We start from the raw sequence: 22,032 nt of genomic DNA on the forward strand, positions 1-22,032 counted from the left end.
TTTCCCCGAAAAACTCACATATTTTGTATTTTTTCATTTTCATATTCTTTCCCATCGCCCCCTTAAGATGACCATGGTGATACTATCCACAATTTTCCTTATTTTCCAAAATGTTCTCTAATTTTTACTAAATGTTTTCTCCAAGAGTAAATGACCAGGATTATTTGAATATTCTGCCTGAATAAAATTAATTAAATTAAATAATGTCTCCTAAATCACATCCAAGCACCTTCACATTGCTTCTGAACACAGAATGGAGATGTTCTTTTTATTGCTTCATATGGAGATACAAACTGAGTAATGGAGGAGGGTCAGATTGGAAGTAATTGATTTAATTTGTGCACAGAGGAGTGAAATGATATGTGAATAATATGCTCCTTTTATGCTTGTGGAAATGGTTCAGCTTTGACCTGGATTCATTTGCTTCATAACACAGACTTGTGCTTCACAGAGCAGGCAGGTTTTTTTTTTTCCTATTCCTAGCGTCAATTCAATTCACTTTTTTGACGTTGACACAACACAATAACGAGAATCACAAACTCTCCTTTTAATTAAAAAGCATCCTGTTTTTGCAGTTTTTCAATACAATATCTACATCACTTTCATAGTCATATTAGTTAATATAAAAGTCAGTACATTATAACATACTGTATATACAGTACAATAGATCCTCACCTGAGGATGGTCATTGGTGGTCATTTTCAAGTCTGTAACCTCAAATTGAGGGACGAGACGTCATCTGATGAAAGACTGATGCTACACACATTTCATGTGTGAGCGTCCTTTTCTTTTAGAGCACTGCGTTGTCCAGTGTTGCCCTTGTGCAAGACATTACACAAATGAGATGATAAGGTGACCAGATTGAACTAAAGAGAACATAAAGATACAGTAGATTCCTGTTTTTTACAGGGTTTACATTGCAGGACTACTTTGTGAATGGCGAAAAACCATGACCAATTGATAAGCCCATAAAAATTTCTATTTATGACATACGGCATGCCTGCTTGCTTGCGTTCTCCTCTAATTTTAGATCAACATTTGCAAGAAAAGTGACTAATTATTGGATAATATTCAGCTCCAGAGCCCTCCCCTTCTTGCTTCAATTGCCGTTATTAACTCGCGACACAACCCAAGTATAAGTCCTGAATATGAATCCAACACAGTTAAAGAATACAATGTAGAGGTACTTACCTCTAATGAATGATAATGTAAGATGATCAATGAACAGGTGGAATCTGAGTCAGTACACAGCAATGGTGTGTTCAAGGCATGCCAAAAAAGTGTGAAATCTCAACACTGGATGAAAAAACATTCATTCATTTTCTACCGCTTATCCTCACGAGGGTCGCATTCCTCATTCCGGCTCGAGAGGCGGGGTACACCCTGGACTGGTCGCCAGCCAATCACAGGGCACATATAGTCAAACAACCATTCACACTCACATTCATACCTATGGACAATTTGGAGTCGCCGATTAACCTAGCATGTTCTTGGAATGTGGTAGGAAACCGGAGTACATGGAGTAAACCCGCTCTGCAAAAGATGCCAGAGGTTGGAATCGAACTCGGGTCTCCTAGCTGTGAGGCCTGCATACTAACCACTTAACCGCAGTGTAGCTTCTTGTTATTATTCATTCATTTTCTACCGCTTATCCTCACGAGGGTCGCATTCCTCATTCCGGCTCGAGAGGCGGGGTACACCCTGGACTGGTCGCCAGCCAATCACAGGGCACATATAGTCAAACAACCATTCACACTCACATTCATACCTATGGACAATTTGGAGTCGCCGATTAACCTAGCATGTTCTTGGAATGTGGTAGGAAACCGGAGTACATGGAGTAAACCCGCTCTGCAAAAGATGCCAGAGGTTGGAATCGAACTCGGGTCTCCTAGCTGTGAGGCCTGCATACTAACCACTTAACCGCAGTGTAGCTTCTTGTTATTATTCATTCATTTTCTACCGCTTATCCTCATGAGGGTCGCATTCCTCATTCCGGCGCAAAAGGCGGGGTACACCCTGGACTGGTGTCCAGCCAATCACAGGGCACATATAGACAAACAACCATTCACACTCATATTCATACCTATGGACAATTTGGAGTCGCCGATTAACCTAGCATGTTTTTGGAATGTGGGAGGAAACCGGAGTACATGGAGTAAACCCACTCTGCAAAAGATGCCAGAGGTTGGAATCGAACTCGGGTCTCCTAGCTGTGAAGCCTGCATACTAACCACTTAATCACCGTGTAGCTTCTTGTTATTATTCATTCATTTTCTGCCGCTTACCCTCACGAGGGTCGCTGGGGGTGCTGGAGCCTATCCCAGCTGTCTTCGGGCAAGAGGCGGGGTACACCCTGGACTGGTGGCCAGCCAATCACAGGGCACATATAGTCAAACAACCATTCACACTCACATTCATACCTATGGACAATTTGGAGTCGCCAATTAACCTAGCATGTTTTTGGAATGTGGGAGGAAACCGGAGTACCCGGAAGAAACCCACGCATGCACGGGGAGAACATGCAAACTCCACACAGAGATGGCCGAGGGTGGAATTGAACTCGGGTCTCCTAGCTGTGAGGCCTGCATGTTAACCACTTGAACACTGTGCAGCCTGTACCCAAACTAGTATGTATTGGTCATGAAAAAACATGAAATGTGAAAATCGGGGGCTTTGTAACAGTGGTCCGTGTTTAACTTTTACTTTGTATGTACATGGATCCACTGTCCATGTACATTTAAATAGTATGAGTCCCACAGTACTATTTCATACAACTCTCTATCCACACTTTGAAATTTGCTACATGTGTGTAGACCGTATAGAGGGCAGGATCACACTCTCCTTGGTCATAGCCAAAGCTAACCAGTCCCAGAAGTCTCCAAAGTCCTTTGTTCCTCCCTTGATTAAAGCCAACAGAGGGATTACGGCCGTTGTCAGTGTGAGCAGGAAGTACAAGAACCCCCCCGGTGTCAGAGGGACATATGTTCGAGGGTCCATAGTCAGGCTTCTGGCTTGCACACAACATGTTCTCCGTAACACTGATTGGCACACCATTACGGGCATATTGCTGCTCGCATGGGACAATGTCAGCGAGGTGGACAAGTCCGACTCTTGCCTTCTCGTCAGCGCCTAAACCCGAGTCGGGAAGCGGGGACCAGCCTGTCACAAGCCCTTGTCCGGAGATCTCCGCCTCACTTTGACTGTCTGATAAGCAGAGCGGCAACACTTTCTCTCCAATTTTTGCCTTGTCCAATAACTTAATGACGGCTATGTCCGAGTCAAGAATATGGGGGTCGTAGTTCGGGTGAACGACGACAGAGGCCACCTGGTGGGGAAATTGACAAGTCATTATAGCCCTGAACATAACAGAATCGAACCTTAAGAGATGATTATATCTTACCCTCAGGGGTTGGGAACCTTTATTCTCCCTGTCATCATCACGATAGTATTTCCCAACCACCACCTTGATTTTGCCTGCATCCAGAGGATAAACCTTCCCCAGGTCCGTTACGCAGTGTGCTGCAACCACAACGCTCCTTTGGTTCACCAGAGCCCCACTGCACACCAGCTGCCAGTCAGAATCCCGAATATGGTTCCCAGTTCTTGCATCGCCATCCTTCTTCACAGATCCTGAGTTCCTGTCTGTCTTGGTCACCTTGGTGCCGGCGCCATTGGTGGTACGGCGGTAGATGGCTGCCAGCCAAGGCCAGTGAGCCTCTCCCGGCCTCTCAGGGTTAAAGGTTGGATGCTTCCCACACACTGCCAAAGAGGAGGTGACAGGAAACGAGGACAGAAGAGGAAGACCATGATGAAGAGGGAGGACAGGGTAAATGTGACTTACATTGAAGTTGTGTCAACACAAAGTGTTGTTCATCCTTCTTTCGATTAGAGTTAGAACATTGCGACTGTGAAGCTTGTTGGCCAAAATGCTAATTAGTTTAAGATGGAAACAACGATTTCTGATAAAATAACTGAACATAAAAAGCAGTTTTTAAATAAAACTTTTTATTTTTAAGGAGGAAAAAAATCACCCCCTTGTTAAAACATAACTTAACTGAGATTAATTAATATCTATTAGTGTGGAAAAGGTTATAAAGCCATTTCTAAAGCTTTAGGACTCCAGCAAACCACAGCGAGCGCAATTGAACACAAACCGAGTAAACATGGAAGAGTGATGAACCTTCCCAGGATTGGATTCCCACATTGGCCTGTGTGAAAAAATGACCCCCCCCCCACCCCCCCCCCCCCCCCCCACCCCCGGACCTCAGACAACCACAGCAAGATCCATTATCCACAAGTGCCTAAAACATGAAACATTGTTGAACCTTCTAAGGAGTGACCGACCAACCAGAGTGTGACCCCCAAGAGTGCAGGGACGGCTTATGCAAGAGGTCACAAAAGACCCCACAACAACATCCAAACTGCAGATCTCACTTGGCTCAGTTAAGATCAGTGTTCATGACGTCAACATGAGAAAAAGTTCCAAGACAAAAAACACTGCTGAACAAAAAGAACATTAAGGCTTATCTCAATTTCGCCAGGAAACAATTTGATGACCACAACAAGACCTTTGGGAAGTTGAACTTTTTCAGAAAACTGGATTTCAAAAAAAGAACATCAGGACCTGGAGGAGTTGACGTAATAAATGGAAGCATTAATTCTGCTGTCTATCAAAAACTCCTGAAAAAAAAAACTTGTGACCTCAAGCTGAAACCAACTTGGGTTCGATGATCCAAAACACAGAAGTCCACTTCCGAATGGCTGAAGAAAAACAAAATGAAGACTTTGGAGCGGCCTAGTCCTGGTCCTCCAATGTGGCTGAATTATAACAATTCTGCAAAGCTGAGTCGACCAAAACTCATCTCAAGGGTTCAGCCAAGTCTTGATACTTTCAATGGGGACACATTTTATGCAACACACTCACTGAAAATATTGGTCCTGCTGGCTTCATCGAGCCATGATCTCCTGGCATCTGGTCTCATCCTTCTCATGAGGTGTTCAGGGACCGTCTGATACAGTATGATCACGGTTCTCTACAGTATGTACAATTGCATGTTCTGTATATCAACTAATCTATAAACTAATCTACACTGGATTATGTACATACTTACTGGTTTTGGAGGTGTTTACTGACTATATGACAATACTGATATGAATATCATAACAATTTTGCAAGGGTTGCTGGATGGCTTTTGTGTGCTTCTAATATTATGGACATCTGCTGCCCTCACCTGGTGAACATGAGACATGGCGCCCACTCCATTTGCCTGTTTTCAGGCATGTCCGCCTCTGGCTGCCATTGTGGTGGTAGAAAGGAGACACACAGTCATATTCTATATGTGTGTAAAGGTGATGGAAGCCTTGGGCCAACTGGGAAGGTACTGGCGGACTTTTGGTGGTGCCCTCTGACTGGATTTGCCGACCCAGTGCGGAGGAGTATAGTTTGTGTACTGGTGTCTTTCTGGGAAGGGAAACCATGAGGACAAGTTAATACAAACATATATTTTTCAGAGCATTTATTGTTTTGATTGGAAACTGAATGCAACATACCTGAATGGCTCTTGAGGGGGAAGAATTCGTTGTCTGACTAATTCTGACACTTTGGGCTCCCGGCATGCTGCAAATAAAAATGACACATGAATACAAACGGCAATTTCCAGTGGGTGTGTTGTGAGGAAGTGTGCAAATTACATGTAATTACTTGGAGGTATTTATATTATTTTGCTACAATTTTATATTAAAACTGCCCTTTAGTTATTTTAGAACATGACACAACATACGGGCCACACGATGGCTTAGTGGTTAGTCTCACAGTTGGAAGATCAGAGTACAAATCTCTGTGGAGTTTGCATACTCCCATTGCTTGCATGGGTTTTTCCCGGGTATTCCAAAAATATGCATGCTAAGTTGTGTGACATAGAAGTTATTTTGCCTGTGTGTGGTGAGTTCGACTGTGGTGTGGATGAGCCATGGCATTTTGTTTTCGTACACAATAATGTGATGCCCAACTAGAGGTGTATCAAAGTGTTGGCAATTTAAGACAATACAGTAAAACATCTGAAGTTGATTGCCCCTGAGGTTGAACAACTCGTAATTTGACCACATTTTCACTTTCTAAAATTGCCCAAGAACACTTGATGTGTTCGGCAGCATCGAGGGTCAGCAGCATCGGTCTCTATTCTGTAACTTTTATCTTTTTACATGAGATTCAAAGCTAAGACAGTATGAAAGCCCGTTTCCGCCACTGAAAATAAAAAATTATCCCAATGGTAAGTCGAAATAATGAGATAAAAAGTCAAAATCCTGAGATAGAAAGTCAAAATTATGAGATACAAAGTCGAAATAACAAGATCATTTTGAGATAAAAAGTCAAGATAATGATACAAAGTAAAAATAATGAGATAAAAAGTCAAAATAATGAGATAAGTCAAAATAATGACATACAAAGTCAAAATAATGAGGTAAAAAGTCAAAATTGTGAGATAAGAAAGTCAAAATTTTGCGATAAAGTCAAAATTATGAGATACAAAGTCAAAATAACAAAATAATTTTGATATAGAAAGTCGAAATAATGAGATAGAAAGTCGAAATCCTGAGATAGAAAGTCAAAATTATGAGATACAAAGTCAAAATTATGAGATACAAAGTCGAAATAACAAGAAAATTTTGAGATACAAAGTCAAAATAATGAGATACAAAGTCAAAATAATGACATAAAAGCTGAAATAACGAGATAAAAAGTCAAAATTTTGAGATAAGAAAGTCAAAATTTTGAGATAAGAAAGTCAAAATTTTGTGATAAGAAAGTCAAAATTATGAGATACAACGTCGAAATAACAAAATAATTTTGAGATAGAAAGTCGAAATAATGAGATACAAAGTCGAAATAACGAGATTAAAAAGTCGAAATTTTGAGACAAAGTCTTGAGATAAAAAGTCGAAATGAGACAAAAAGTCAAAATTATGAGATAAAAAGTCCAAATTTTGAAATAAGAAATTCAAAATTTTGAGATAAGAAATTCGAAATTTTGAGATAAGAAAGTCGAAATTTTGAGATATAAAGTCATAATAATGAGATAAAAAAGTCAAAACAATGAGATAGCTTTGTCGAAGAGTCACAGCAGCGACTTTCGACTTTTTATGTCATTATTAAGACTTTCTGTCTCAAAATGTTGACATTTTATCTTGTAATTTCAACTTTCTATCTCATAATTTCAACTTTCTATCTCGTAATTTCAATTTCCCACTGAATTTTTTTTTTTTTCAGTGGCAGAAACGGGCTTCCAAAAGACAGACGTCAACCAATGGAGACCCAAAACCTCGATCTCCTGATTGTGAAGCCATCATGCTAACTCAATGTAATCCCAGATCATATATTCTCACCATAAACCATGCAATGTACAAGATGTCGAGTGGTGCATGGGTACCTCTGACACACAGCGGCTGTTTGCCACTCCAGGTACCATTTGGCTGGCATCTCCACTGGGCGTCTCCACTCAGGGCGTAGGAGTGATTACAGAAGAACTGGACTGTCTCAGGTTTGGCCCCCGGCACCATGATGTGATAGCCATGATAGAGACGAGGGGGAGGTGGGCACATCCTGTCTGAAGGCAGTTAATGTTGGTTAAGTTAAATGTTACTTTTCGTTAAAATTTGGTCTCTTACCAGTGAAACTTTGGTTTATGTCCTTCCATTGCTCGTTCTCTTCCTGATCCACATCCAGTTTCTCTTTTGGTTTCTCAGTGGGATTTTTCTCTTCTTCAATGATAGGTTTTTCCTTTGGTTTTCCGTCTTCCTCACCCCCTGCTCTGTATAAGGTATACTGTGTAATATTGACTCTTGAGGGAATGATTTTCCTTTCTGGAAAACCTCTCGTATTATTATGATTCTTTATGTCATTGTTGCCATCCGTGACTGTGTTGTTCTTTGCCCTTCCCCGTTCAAATATGTCTACTGTGTTCATTTCCTCTGAGATGACGGTCCTCAGCTTGGTGTCGTTTGGTCCAACCTTGCCCGAGTCTTTCTTTCCATTCACTTGCTCCTCTTTTCTTTCCTTCTCTCCTTGTCCTTTGTCTTTTATCGCCACTATCTCAGTGATATCCGTCTCAGACTTTGGGGAATGGCTGTCGTCTTTCTTCCCAGGTTTTACTATTTCGGGTTCTTTATTCTCAACCGTGTCCTGGCCATTGACGGGGCCAGTACTACCCACTTGATCTTCACTGCTGCTGGTCGTTTTTTTCAATCCATTATTTTTTTCCTCTTGGTTCTGATCCTCAGCCCCAGTTTTCCCTGGAAGATTACCAGTGTCTTTGTCTTCTGCTGTTGTATTTCTGTGATCACTTTCTTTTTCTACACTTTTACTGTCTTTGCTGACATCTTTATCACCGTGTATTTCTTTGTCTTTGTCTTTTCCTGTCTCCCTTCCAGTGTCTTTGCCTTCCTTTTCTGCTTGTGTGAGTGTGTTATTCACTGCGGATACAGAAGAAGTTCAAGGTCATTAGTCATTAGTGCATTGTCAATCATTTGCTGACCAAGCATATTTTGTTCCAAAATTGGTTTGGAATGCGGTGCAAGTCTAGACATTAATTCATTTCAACCATCCAGTTTTTCTTAGACAAAAGCAAACCTATGTATACAAACATAATAGCATTAAACTCTTGCCTTGGGACATTTTGGAGGTAATCCGTAAAATTCCCAAGTGTGCAAACTATGGATTTTTTTGTTCACATTTTAACCCACACATTGTTTTGCTTTACAAAAGCAAAAGCACAGGTAAAAACTGTTTAAAAAACATTTTCAGGTGGAAAACACAATTTTGAAGTTAAATGTACAACGGCTACATCCATGAGTGGACTAACAAATCAACACAGCATCCTAATAAAGTCGGCATGTGTAGTTACCACCCATTGCATGAGCCATTGTTATAGGGGACCTATTCTGTCCATTTGTATTGAGTTGTGAACTCCTATAGAGCATCTACACACAATAACCCGCAAAGAAAGCTTTCTAGATTTTCCAGATTTTTCTTTCTGCAGTGTTTCCATGGATTTCCTGCTTCCCACCCAAAAGTTTGTTAAATTTAATCCATGGTCTAAACCAGTGGGCCGCATTCAGTTAACAAAATTGTCCGGCGGGCCAGAATATATATTTAACATACACACACAGACACACACTTTTATGCATTTTATGCTTATAATTTTCCTTGAATTATTTGTCTAATTTGATCTGTAAAACTTTCATAAGACCACATCAAACTATGTAATTTAATTGTACAGTTTTTTTAAATTAATAAGATATCCAACTTGCAAGTCATGTTGCCAGTTTGTATGTTAAAAGTTGAAATACTTAGAGAGCAACTAGCGGGCCGGATTCAAACGCTTGGCGGGCCTCATGTGGCCCCCGGACCGTAGTTTGCCCACCTCTGCACTATACAGTGGAATCTTGGTTAGCGTCATTAATGTGTTCCAGAAAGGCTGACTCTAACCAAAACGGACTCTAACCAGATAAATGTTTCCCATTCATAAATGTGCATAGAAATATATACTTTTACAAAAATACTAGCAACTGGCGGGCCGGATTCAAATGTTTGGTGGGCCACATGTGGCCCCTTGACCGTAGTTTGCCCACCCCTGCACTATACAGTGGAATCTTGGTTAGCGTCATTAATGTGTTCCAGAAAGGCTGACTCTAACCAAAACGGACTCTAACCAGAAAATTGTTTTCCCATTCATAAATGTGCATATAAATATATACTTTTACAAAAATACTAGCAACTGGCGGGCCGGATTCAAACGCTTGGTGCGCCACATGTGGCCCCCGCGCCTTAATTTTGCCACCCCTGGTCTAAATCAACCATCAAACACCATATCACAACTGTGCTACATTAGAAGAGTAATACATAATAACACCATTCATATTTGTTCAAATGCAAGTCTTCATCATCCAGACCCTTTTCATGGGGTCGTACCTGAGATAGCTGTCAGTGTGCCCTTAAAGAATTCATATTATAAAGATTTTGAAAAGAAAGTCTTAGCCTGACCTTTCAAACAAACGGGAGGACTTCCACTCCATGTGTTGTTAGGAAGGCAGGTTCTCTGAGAGACTCCACTGAGTTCATAGGGCTGGTGGCAAAGGTACTGGAGAGCGATTAAAACATCATTGGGTCCATAAACCAAGAAGTGGTCCCCGTGTGTTGGCTTTGGTGGAAGAGCACAAACTCTTTCCACTGGAACTTGGAACAGCAAAAGAGCAGAAATAGAAAAATTGATATGTTAGCATGTATTATTCTGCAGAAAATAAATCAATGTAAACAAGTATTATTACCACAACGTGGGGCAGGCGCACTCCAGGTGCCATCAGTCAAGCAGATGGCGGTACGAAACCCTTGTAACTCAAAGCCTGAATCACAGTGGAAAGTGACGCGCGCCCCTGAGTGATGAAACACTCCCTGTGTGGATCCATGGGTGGGCACAGGAGGCCTGTGGCATCCGACCACTGGGTGCAAATGCAAAGTACATGCATGCTCAGTTATTTTATCAAATAATAAAATGTAAGTAGGCATTTGCACACATCAATATAGTGTCCCGCCCTGCAGTCAAGACCCCACAAATACTGACTTCTGTCCAGACTTTTAAAGTACAATATAGCATCACAGTCCCATTATTGAATTGTATGAATGGCTCACAGCACAAATTCAACACATGCCTCATAAACGCCGAACTAAGCACATGCAATAAAAAAGTTTTAGCTAACTCCTGCTTTTTTTCCAGAGCCGCAGATGTCAATTTATAAACTGTGAAAATAGTTTATTATGTGTAAAACTAAATCATATTATTAATGCATCCACAACATTGGGCTGCTCATAGAGTGAAATGATGCTGTGTTTTAAAATGCAGTAACAGTGAAATAAATATCTTATTATCAACGTAATACTTTATTTTAATATGTAAATTGGTTAGAGAATCACTTTAAATTTTGCTTGCAATATCATACTTTTCGGCGGCACGGTGGTCGAGTGGTTAGCGCGCAGAGCGCACACAGCTAGGAGACCAGGGTTCAATTCCAATCTCGGACATCTCTGTGTGTAGTTTGCATGTTCTCCCCGTGCATGCGTGGGTTTTCTCCGGGTACTCCGGTTTCCTCCCACATTCCAAAAACATGCTAGGTTAATTAGCAACTCCAAATTGTGAATAGGTATAAATGTGAGTGTGAATGGTTGTTTGTTTATTTGTGCCCGAAGACAGCTGGGATAGGCTCCAGTACCCCCGTGACCCTCGTTAGGAAAATGCGGTAAAAAATGATAAAAGGTCAAAATAATGACATACAAAGTTGAAATAACGAGATGAAAAGTCAAAATTTTTAGATAAGAAAGTCAAAATTTTGCGATAAGAAAGTCAAAATTTTGAGATACAAAGTCAAAATAACAAAATAATTTTGAGATAGAAAGTCGAAATAATGAGATAGAAAGTCGAAATCCTGAGATAGAAAGTCAAAATTATGAGATACAAAGTCGAAATAACAAGATAATTTTGAGATAGAAAGTCAAAATAATGAGATAAAAAGTCAAAATAATGAGATAAAAAGTCAAAATAATGAGATACAAAGTCAAAATAATGAGATAAAAAGTCAAAATAATGAGATAAAAAGTCAAAATAACGAGATAAAAAGTCAAAATTTTGAGATAAGAAAGTCAAAATTATGAGATACAAAGTCAAAATAACAAAATAATTTTGAGATAGAAAGTCGAAATAATGACATACAAAGTCGAAATAACAAGATTAAAAAGTCTAAATTACGAGATAAAAAGTCGAAATTTTGAGACAAAGTCTTGAGATAAAAAGTCGAAATGAGACAAAAAGTCAAAATTATGAGATAAAAAGTCCAAATTTTGAAACAAGAAATTCGAAATTTTGAGATAAGAAAGTCGAAATTATGAGATATAAAGTCATAATAATGAGATTATTATCGGTTTCCTCCCACATTCCAAAAACATGCTAGGTTAATTAGCGACTCCAAATTGTCCATAGGTATGAATGTGAGTGTGAATGGTTGTCTATTTGTGCCCGAAGACAGCTGGGATAGGCTCCAGCACCCCCGTGACCCTCGTTAGGAAAAAGCGGTAGAAAATGAATGAATGAATCACGCTTTTGGTACTATTTTTATGAGACTGACGCAGATTTGATATGTAGGTCAGCGTTTGAGTCCAGGTAATCTGCAGCCCATATAAGGAAGTCCAGATCACATTGACAGTAGAAAAAAACGCTCTAAAACCAAGCTATTCTCACTTCCAAATTTCTAGATCAAATTTGACATCATAGCATTATTCATGTTGCTGAAAGAAAATAAACAGGCTGTAATTCCCTGCAGGAATAAAAATAAACCGCTTGCTATTTTTATGAGGGGACTGGTTATTTTGTGATGGGGAAGAATTGTTTCTTTTATAGCATCAACTATAACTGCGAAAATAAAAACACAACAAACCAGTTTTTGCAAGATCTTCAGGGAGATGTATAAAGTATAAAAACCAAGTTAGGGTCCAGACACCTATTAACGTGAAACCGTGACGGGCCAAAACTAGTGTAGCCTCTCTTTGGGAACGTAAAAGCTGTTCTTCCATGGTGTTGGGAAATTATTAGTGTTATTAACCAAACAAGGCTTGTCGGAGCCTCTCCCTTTTTACATTGAATCACTGTTTCCAATCCAAACAATCGTTCCTGAGCACGATCATGCTACTGTGGAAAATTGGTTATGGTAACAGCGACATCTGGGCAACCCATGTGAGACTTGAGACTGACTTCCATTGGTTCTGTTTAGTGAGGTTTATGGACATGTTTTCATTGTGTTTGAGTTATGCTGCTAATGTCTTAGAAATTTGTCTTGGTCTGGTAAGATTGCCCTGTCCTGAACTCTGAACTCATTCCATGTTCTTGTGTTCTCCCAGCAGCATGATGGTGTATTTCGGTTAGAAAGGTTATGTATGGTTACATATATAGGACATCTCAGTGTGGAGTTTGCATGTTCTCCCCATGCGTGACATTCTAAAAACATCCATCTTAGGTTAATTGGCGACTCTAAATTGTCCATAGGTATGAATTTGGGTGTGATGGTTGGCTGGTGACCACTTCGGCCTCTTGCCTAAAGACGGCTGGGATAAGCAGCATAGAAAACAGATGGAAGGATGTTTTATTTTTAAAAAATCATAAAAAATACATGCATTCATACCTTAAGCAAGTGTGTGATGTAAGCTGGCTCAGATTGACTATTGGCAGCAGCTCCTGTGAATATTCACTGCATGTGTTCTCTACTAAAGCCATTGAAGTGCATTGAGTCCCTCCTTAGTAGAGTAGAGTAGTATTCTACACTGGTCTCAAGGTGTCAGTGATATTATATTGATGACAAAATAGCCCCCAGGTGAATCTATCTTATCTTATTTATGTCCAAGATGGGTCACTTACTGTCTTTATGTCTACAATATTGGGTCATACAAGGGTAAAGGTGACTGTAGTCACATCATTTCGTGTTCTTGTAATGCTACAAAGAATTTAGTTTTCTGATTCTGTTTATATTGACAGTTACTATGGTACCCATTATGTCATTGTATGGTCAATATTTAAAAAAAAACAAAAAAAAAACTTAAAATTGTATTAGGAAAGCAGGAAGTGAACAAATGTAAAAATTACTGATTGTAAAAGTACCAGATGGAGGGGTAGGATTTAATAAGCTTTGCTTCTTCCTACTCCTTTTGGACATGTGGAACTGTGAACTGATTATGGGATGCACTCAATTGTAATCTGATGCATGTTCAAATGAAATAAAACCATTACCATTACCACCATATTCTGTGTTTTGTATGCTCTAACTACAATAATATACAATTTATTGATATTGAATCCTACTAAATTCACTTATCACTCCCGGGCCTGGAACCAATTAACCGCGATAAACGATAAAGGATGACTGTATTTTAAAGTCTTCCTCAGAAGGCAGAGAAGAAAAAGACAGGAAACAGATAAATAGTTCCCAAATAATGAACTAAGGGGCTGCACGCTGGACGAGTGGTTAGCACGCAGGCCTCACAGCTTGGAAACCCGAGTTCAATTCCACTCTTGGCCATCTCCGCGTGGAGTTTCCATGTTCTCCCCGTGCATGTGTGGGTTTTCTCCGGGTACTCCGGTTTCCTCCCACATTCCAAAAACATGCTAGGTTAATTGGCGACTCCAAATTGTCCATAGGTATGAATGTGAGTGTGAATGGTTGTTTGTCTATATGTGCCCTGTGATTGGCTGGCAACAGACAGCTTGGATAGGCTCCAACATTGTGTTTTTGCTTGAACAGTATGTGTACACTGGTGTTTATGGTGATAGTGTGTATAGGCTTAGGGCAAGTTATGACATCAAACTCGAATAGGGATATTTTCTGTGATGCCCTGTGGCTATTGAGTCATTTGACATGGGAATGAATCCTAACTGTACTCTCCCACCACAAGTGAAAAGCAGATGTTAATGGGTTTGGTCCACAGTTGTCAAAAACAAAAACTCACCATTTTCACACCTCTTGCCTGTATAGCCAGCCAGACAGGCACAGCGATACGCATAAGAGGTATCGAGGATGCAAGTTCCATCGTGTAAACAAGGAGAGGAGCTGCAAGCTGCCAGAAAACAGATATAATATCAGGATACATTAAAAATGTGTTCATTTAAATGAGTCACAATTGACAATAGAAAGCCTGTTATATTAGGAAGGGAGCCGCACTCAAAATTGGCACCATTTCAATGTCATTTTCACTTTCCAGTTATAATGTGTGGGCATGTCTAGAAAGACACAAAGCTCCGTTTATGAGATCTGGCTTTGCAGCCGCTACACATGTGTCTGATTGTGAGCCAAAACAAGGACACATTGAGTTAAAAAAAAAAAAAGTCAAGCTGGCAGCATGGTATGGAAATACTACATTTGGGCTTTTAAAGGGTTGCCCACAGGCTCCGACATAAACTACGTCAGCCGTGTCCTATTATGGGATAATTTGTGCCTGAACAATCTAGTGGCCGTTTGATGTGCTTCTTAATGACGCCCTTTAGTTAAACTTAATTTGATGCATGGATGTGCGGAATTATTTACCTGTTGGACAACACACCATGATCCCTGGGCCTCAGGAGGTTCAGGGATCAGATGGATCTTTGGGATGTCAAACATCAGAAACCCATACTATGAACAGGCTGGTTACCATGTGGAGCTTATTTGACATGGTGCATATTTTGAAACACTTACTATCAAACTATGGAATGGATTGAGTAAGGACCTCGAACAATGCACAACGATGAGCCAAAAAAAGAAACAATACAAGCAGTTGATGTTTGCTAAATACAAGGATGAAGAGTCTTGAACCAGTCATGATGTGCTATATATATCACTATATTGACACTTACTATGGTACCCATTATGGCATTGGATGCTCATATCACCTCGTACTTTGGTACGTGACAAAAAATTTTAAATTTTTTAAAAAATTTTAAATTTTAAAACATTAAAAAAAAATTCTTTTAATTTTTTAAAATTTTTTTAAATTGAAAAAACTATGAAAAAAATTCAAATATATTAGGAAAGCAGGAAGTGAACAAATGTAACAGTTATCGATTGTAAAAGTACCAGATGGAGGGGTAGAATTTAATAAGCTTTGCTTCTTCCTAGGCCGGCACGGCGGTCTAGTGGTTAGCGCGCAGACCTCACAGACCAGGGTTCAATTCCACCCTCGGCCACCCCTGTGTGGAGTTTGCATGTTCTCCCCGTGCATGCGTGGGTTTTCTCCGGGTACTCCGGTTTCCTCCCACATTCCAAAAACATGCTAGGCTAATTGCCGACTTCAAATTGTCCATAGGTATGAATGTGAGTGTGAATGGTTGGACATGTGGAACTGTGAACTGATTATGTGATGCATTCAATTGTAATCTGATGCATGTTCAAATGAAATAAAACCATTACCATTTTTCTCAAGACATAGTCTTATAGAAATAGTGTATAGCGGTACATAGTTACTATCCACTGAAAATCAGTCAACACACAGCCGTTATTATGCCTACAGTCAAGCATGGCGGTGACGGAATCATGGATCGGGGCTGCATTAGTGCACAGCGAAGCTGCCATTCTCTGAGGGAAACATGAATTCCAACATGTTCTGTGACATTCTCGAGCACATCATGACCCCCCCTCCCTTTGGAAAGGAAAGTGGACCTCATGGCAGTTTTTTTCAGCAAACACACTCTCAAGATGACATCTGCCTACAGCAGAGGCTGAAGGTGATGGTGCGGCCGAGTATGTGTCCTCCTGACCTGAACCCAATGGAGCAGCTGCTGGAGGGGCGTATGGGGGTCTGTTGAACAGGATTTCAGTAACAAGCTATTCTGAATTCAACGCCCATGTGAATTAAGGCAGTGCTTGATAACAATAATGCTCACATTAGTGTTGATACTTTGGCCTATAATGGCTGCATGTTGAGGTATTTTCGTAAAACAAAATTTCCATTCAATAGCATTTAAATAGTGTGTTGTTCTGCAGTTGTTGTTGTAAGATGCACGTGTGTATACACACAAGACATACCTGAGCTCTCCTGGAATGTTGCAAAGAAACCATCAAAATTCTTGTACCCATCCGACTCGAAAAGAATGTGTAGGCTGTTGCCAGAACTCTGAATGGGAGCAGCTCTGTTGTTTCCACACAACCGAGCTATAACACGAGAGTTGATGCTGTTTCCGTCTCGGACTTCCACGTAGTCATAGCGACAAGAAGGATGCGACTCCAAACTCAGCATCATGAACCTGAAAAGCAGGAAAACAAAGAACCCAACAACTTAGAAACTGTAATGATCAAGTTCTCATTCTCGTTTTTTTGAACGCACCTGCGTTATCTGGCAACACCACACCAGCTGCTTTCACACCAGTCAGAAGGAAACCAGGCAATGAACAGTAATGAATGACAGTGATTACTCTAACAGCTGCTGAGTGTGACTGGCAACGCTAATTTATGGTTTGCTGCTGTGAGTCGAAGATGTGCCTCACTCTTTACATGACACAAAATAATGACTATTCCAATTGTATTCTATTCCTGTACGGTCATTCTTTCTTGTTTATGATGACATACAAGACCGTGTGGAAAACTGTGCCTTTAGGAACGCTTATAGGAAAGCTTTAGGAACTTTATCACCCTGAAAATTACAAGAATATGTATCATTAACACCGCTTGTGTACCCATTAAATGGGAAGAATGCAGTCATAAATACTACTCCACTTGTGTGATTGATGATAATTACTGCTGATAAACAGAAACACCGCTCCAGTCTGGATAAACTTCTTAATTACATCTGATCAGCGGCTGTTAAATGTCTATAAAACTTGGACAGTAAATTCCAAATACTGTACATTTCCTGACATTTTTTAAAACACGCAGTACTTTAAAATGTTGGTGATGCGAACAAGGGTGCTGAAGTGGTGAAAACATTTAACCTTAGTTAGAGTCATTCATTCATTCCAGAAGGTCTGACTCTAACCAAAACGGATGTTAACCAAATCAATTTTACCCAATGTATCCCAATTGTATGCATGTCAAAATATAATTGTGAAATAATAAAAATGTAGGGCTGCATGGAGGTCTAGTGGTTAGCGTGCATGCCTCACAGCTAGGGGACCCCAGTTCGATTCCACTCTCGGCCATATCGTTGTGGGTTTTGCATGTCCTCCCCGTGTATGCGTAGGTTTTCTCCGGGTACTCCGGGTTCCTCTCACATTCCAAATTGTCCATAGGTATGAATGTGAGTGTGAATGGTTGTTTGTCTATATGTGCCCTGTGATTGGCTGGCGACCAGTACAGGATGTACCCGGCTGGGATAGGCTCCAGCAAAAAAATTTGCACCGCAATCAAGGCTTTCCTGAACCCTGCTTGTAAGCGTTGCTAGGGGTGAAAAAGCATCCATCAAGATGAAATGAGTTAAAAGTTATAAGTCAGGAGAGACTAACAGTCTTGCACTCCCATCTACTGAAAGCTAACTGGCCAGAAAATAGGACTGTGCAGACCTCAACCATGAGTTTGCTGAAAAAAGACACATTAGTGGGTATCCAAATAGCTTGTTAATGGAAGAACTTGCACTAAGGAAAACCTGTTCTTCTTCTTTTTTATGTTTTATAACGACTATTGAATAGAATCTTTGGATAATTATGAGATTTATCATACAGTTGTAACAATGAAACTTGTTTACATGTGTTTTGAAAGTATCTGTATTTGTATCATTAGAGGATCCTGCACATCACTTCTAGTTAGTCTTGTGGAGAAGTACAGTATATTAGGATTATTAGGAACAAGGATTTAGCTACACACCATTCATAACTCAAATAACACAAATACAAAATAAGCCTGTTATTAATTCGTAGCCTGTCTTTTCAAAAGTAGCTTCATTTCATTTTGGTTTAGTACGTCGTGTGCCATGAAAGACAGATAACTGTTCATTAATTATCTCACACGGCCTTTGAAATCCCTGCATGCCTCATTTAACCCAGTAAAGATCAACAAGGAGCCTTGAGCTCATTGTTAAAAGGGCTCTGAATCATGTATTAACGTTTAACATTCATCAAAACCATTCCTCAGTTTACATGTAACTGTATTTAATCCGCCAAAACCTGCACAAATACTTGACTATGAAAAAAAAAAAAACTGGATGCGTAATGGAGAAAACGACAGACTCGGGAGGTTATCACTGAGCCGGAAAGTCATTAGGGAAAAAAAAAAAAAAAAAAGTTTCCAAACTTTGCTGTAGATTTGCCATCATTAGCGACACGCATACTGTTGAGCAGACATTTAATCCATCATCAGCTATGAATCACTATTGCAGATGGGGCGATGAATATTTCAAGGTAGGGTGTAATACCAGATGAGAAGCATCGTATTAATAACACCCGGTGGTTATGGGGTTATGAACGAGTTCCGTTTCTACGCCGCGCTGTAAGTCAAATTGAAGTGGAAGTCAGAACTCGTACTTAAATTAACAGCTAAATCACTGACAAATACTGTAGCAACCTATCTAGTTATGTGTAATGTTTGTGATTTTCCATATGAACATGACAGTCCTGACTGTCGGTGTGGCTGTGAGCAGAAAATCGGACTTTGCTGATGTTGTTTTGGCGTGGCTGGAACCAACAAAGCAATTGTTTATTGCAACATCCAGGAAAGACGTAATACAATCCCTATCATTTCTGAAGGTCGCTACAGTCAAGTATTGAGAGCAGTGGCTTGTAGTTTTTGTTTATTTGTTATTGGTATTCATTGAATGCTCACCAGTTGCAGTAAACTCATTCATTAGCCACGTTTACATGAGGAGTTTTTCTTTTTCCGAATGGAATCTTTCCGAATAACCTTTCCGAAAGCAATGGTAGTATACATGGAAAGGAATATTCCAATCGCGTGTCTACATGCAGCACTATAATCAACCAGAATAGTCAATGGGGCATGCCCAGTAAAACGTAAACACCAACATCGCGTGATACCGACTTCCTCAAGTTTTTCTTTCACTTGTTGGAATAACTCTGTATTGCCAGTTTTTTGTTCGTCCAGTCTCGAAATTTAGACAACTTTCCAATTGTGCGAGTACAAGATACCTCAATCGGATTGGGGAAAGGAATAGTCCACCCCTGGGAATCCGATTATATATTCATTCGGATTGGCACTTTTCTTTCGGAATGAGATGTATACAAAGGTTACATTCTTTCCGTTTGAGCAAATAACCCAAATCGAATTGGAATATTTGGGTCCATGCAAACGTGGCTACTAATGTGTCAGAAAGTCCCAAGTATTAATGTCTAGTGATCATAAAGTCTAGTATATGCAAAGACTTGAGTACAATCCCACCTGAGTTCTATCGTAAACGGCTGATCCACCTGTATCGTCCACTCACAGCGAGCATTGTTTGGGTAGCTCTCCAGCACCAAGTGGCCTTGACGTTTGTGGATCACCCCACCACACTCTGTAGGGTGCAACACAAAGAAATTACTTAGAGTCTTTTAATTAGAGCTTAACTACTACAGTATGATGGTCTACAGTCTGCGGTTTTGACTCCCCATGCAACAAACAGTCGTATTTGTTTTTGTTTCCAATTGTTTAATGGGTATCCACAGTATTGACTGTCTCTCTGTGTCAGCTCTTTATAGAAAGCCCCGTAGGCATGGCATTGGTCCAAGTCGGCATTGTTATCCAGGATGTAGACTCATCCACAGGCAAGGAAAGGGCATTGACTTCATCATATAGAAATGTAAAGTAGAACCATACAGTAAAGAAATGACTTCACTCACTCATGCAATCCCCACCAGACCATCCAGGACGGCACTCAGCACAGTACTGGCCCCTGACGAAGAAGTCATCTTTGGGACCCCATGTTCCATTGTTGCACCGCTTACAGTTCTCGAATATGCTGCAACCTGCAATAAAACAACCATAGCATGTATGAACCGTCATTTTTACATCGTGATGACGCCAGAAAAAAATTCTTAGAATCTTTGAACGGTATTGGCGGTTGCTCGTCAATGCTTTTCTGAAGGGGCTGTTTGCAGTTTAACTTAATTGAAATATTAATTTGTTGCTAATATACATAATCATGTCCTGTTATTGAATCTTCTGCTAATAAAATGCACATAAAATTGGCATATTTTAGACATAGTTGTAAGTTGTAAGTGATGATAAACAGCAATTAATTATTTTAACATAGAATATAGGTAAGCTTCAACAAATATCAGTTCTTTTGTGAAAAGATACTGTACATTTGAAGCATAACTTTTAGTTTGACACAATTTTACCCATTTATATTGAGCCAAAATATCCAAACATGGTTGTTTTATATGAATTTTTATTTTTTTATAGCTATAACACCATGAAGTATTACAATTACCATATTTTCTTGACTGTAAGTCGCTCCGGAGTATAAGTCCCACAAGGCCAAAAATTCATAATTAGGTAGAAATAATGCGGTTATGCAGTTATTTTACAAACTGCTTGACCAAAACAGACATTACGTACTCTTGGAAGGCAATTTCTAATAGTAAAAAAATAGAGAACAGGCTGAATAGGTGTAAGATATGCTAACACAATGGTTATTCAGCTACACAAAAATAAATATAAACAGAAAAGGTGTCCAGTGTTTATGTAACATAAACAGTTTTTTCATGTATAACTCGCTCTGGAGTATAAGTCGCAGGACCAGCCAACCTATGAAAAAAGTGTGACTTATAGTCCGGAAAATACAGTACATTTTTCTCATTTGCAACTAAATTGTGATCTGTAGTCCACAAATGGCCCCCGTGCTGCACTTTGAACATCCCTCCCTACATCATTCCTTTGAATAAACGCTGTTAAACTCATTACAATCACCTTCCACTGCAACGTAATGCTGAAACATTTCGCTAGTCCTTTAAATAGAAATGTGGTGAAACCCCCCCTGAAACAGTTTCCTGAGAGGATGGATTTTCACTCAAGTGGTTTGTTGGTCAAGGTCAAAATATCAAATGTGAATTTAAACAGCAAATGTGGACACACGGGGATTTATGACTGTACACGTCCCTTGCGAGCATGTTTGGGGGCTTTACAGTTAAACACAAGGTAGTTGTATCCATCTTAATTCTAAACATCTGTTTTCCCCTATAAAAGCCAGTGCATTCACGCTATGTAAAAAAAAAAAAAACAAAAAAAACATTACATTCTTCTGTAAGAAAACGGTATTTCATGAAACAACATGAAGAGAAAATCAGGTTTAGCTGCAAAGTGAAACATGTGTGCAGACATGACAGGTATGGTCAGCATTGTTAGACGTAAACACCATGACTCCCATGAGACACTGTGACGATTTATAAGTTAAGCAATGTTATGATGTGAGTTTGGCCTGGAAACAAATTAGATCAGACGTAATGGAGTTGTTTTTCAGGTTTTCCATCACACTTATTTGTCTCTCTACGGTGCAGAGGGCAGACAAGGAGGCAGACAGCTCTTGGTGATGGGCCAAGAACA

General features: G+C 39.9%; 1 protein-coding gene across 1 annotated transcript in view; it reads right to left on the reverse strand.

Annotated features, from left to right (window-relative positions):
• Nucleotides 1-532: 532 nt before the first annotated feature.
• Nucleotides 533-22,032, reverse strand: part of LOC131131356 (inactive serine protease PAMR1-like) — a 33,643-nt gene continuing 12,143 nt past the window's right edge. The window contains exons 4-15 of the mRNA XM_058076011.1: nucleotides 20,328-20,453; nucleotides 19,888-20,002; nucleotides 16,594-16,811; nucleotides 14,543-14,650; nucleotides 10,327-10,497; nucleotides 10,043-10,234; nucleotides 7,669-8,472; nucleotides 7,431-7,607; nucleotides 5,554-5,620; nucleotides 5,235-5,464; nucleotides 3,404-3,762; nucleotides 533-3,328 (exon numbers count right to left, since the gene is read on the reverse strand). Coding sequence (XP_057931994.1) covers nucleotides 2,765-3,328; nucleotides 3,404-3,762; nucleotides 5,235-5,464; nucleotides 5,554-5,620; nucleotides 7,431-7,607; nucleotides 7,669-8,472; nucleotides 10,043-10,234; nucleotides 10,327-10,497; nucleotides 14,543-14,650; nucleotides 16,594-16,811; nucleotides 19,888-20,002; nucleotides 20,328-20,453 — 3,131 coding nt within the window. The 3' untranslated portion in view covers nucleotides 533-2,764. The remainder of the gene's footprint in view (nucleotides 3,329-3,403; nucleotides 3,763-5,234; nucleotides 5,465-5,553; nucleotides 5,621-7,430; nucleotides 7,608-7,668; nucleotides 8,473-10,042; nucleotides 10,235-10,326; nucleotides 10,498-14,542; nucleotides 14,651-16,593; nucleotides 16,812-19,887; nucleotides 20,003-20,327; nucleotides 20,454-22,032) is intronic.

This window comes from Doryrhamphus excisus, chromosome 6 (genome assembly GCF_030265055.1).
Source record: "Doryrhamphus excisus isolate RoL2022-K1 chromosome 6, RoL_Dexc_1.0, whole genome shotgun sequence".
NCBI classification, from domain to species: Eukaryota; Metazoa; Chordata; class Actinopteri; order Syngnathiformes; family Syngnathidae; genus Doryrhamphus; species Doryrhamphus excisus.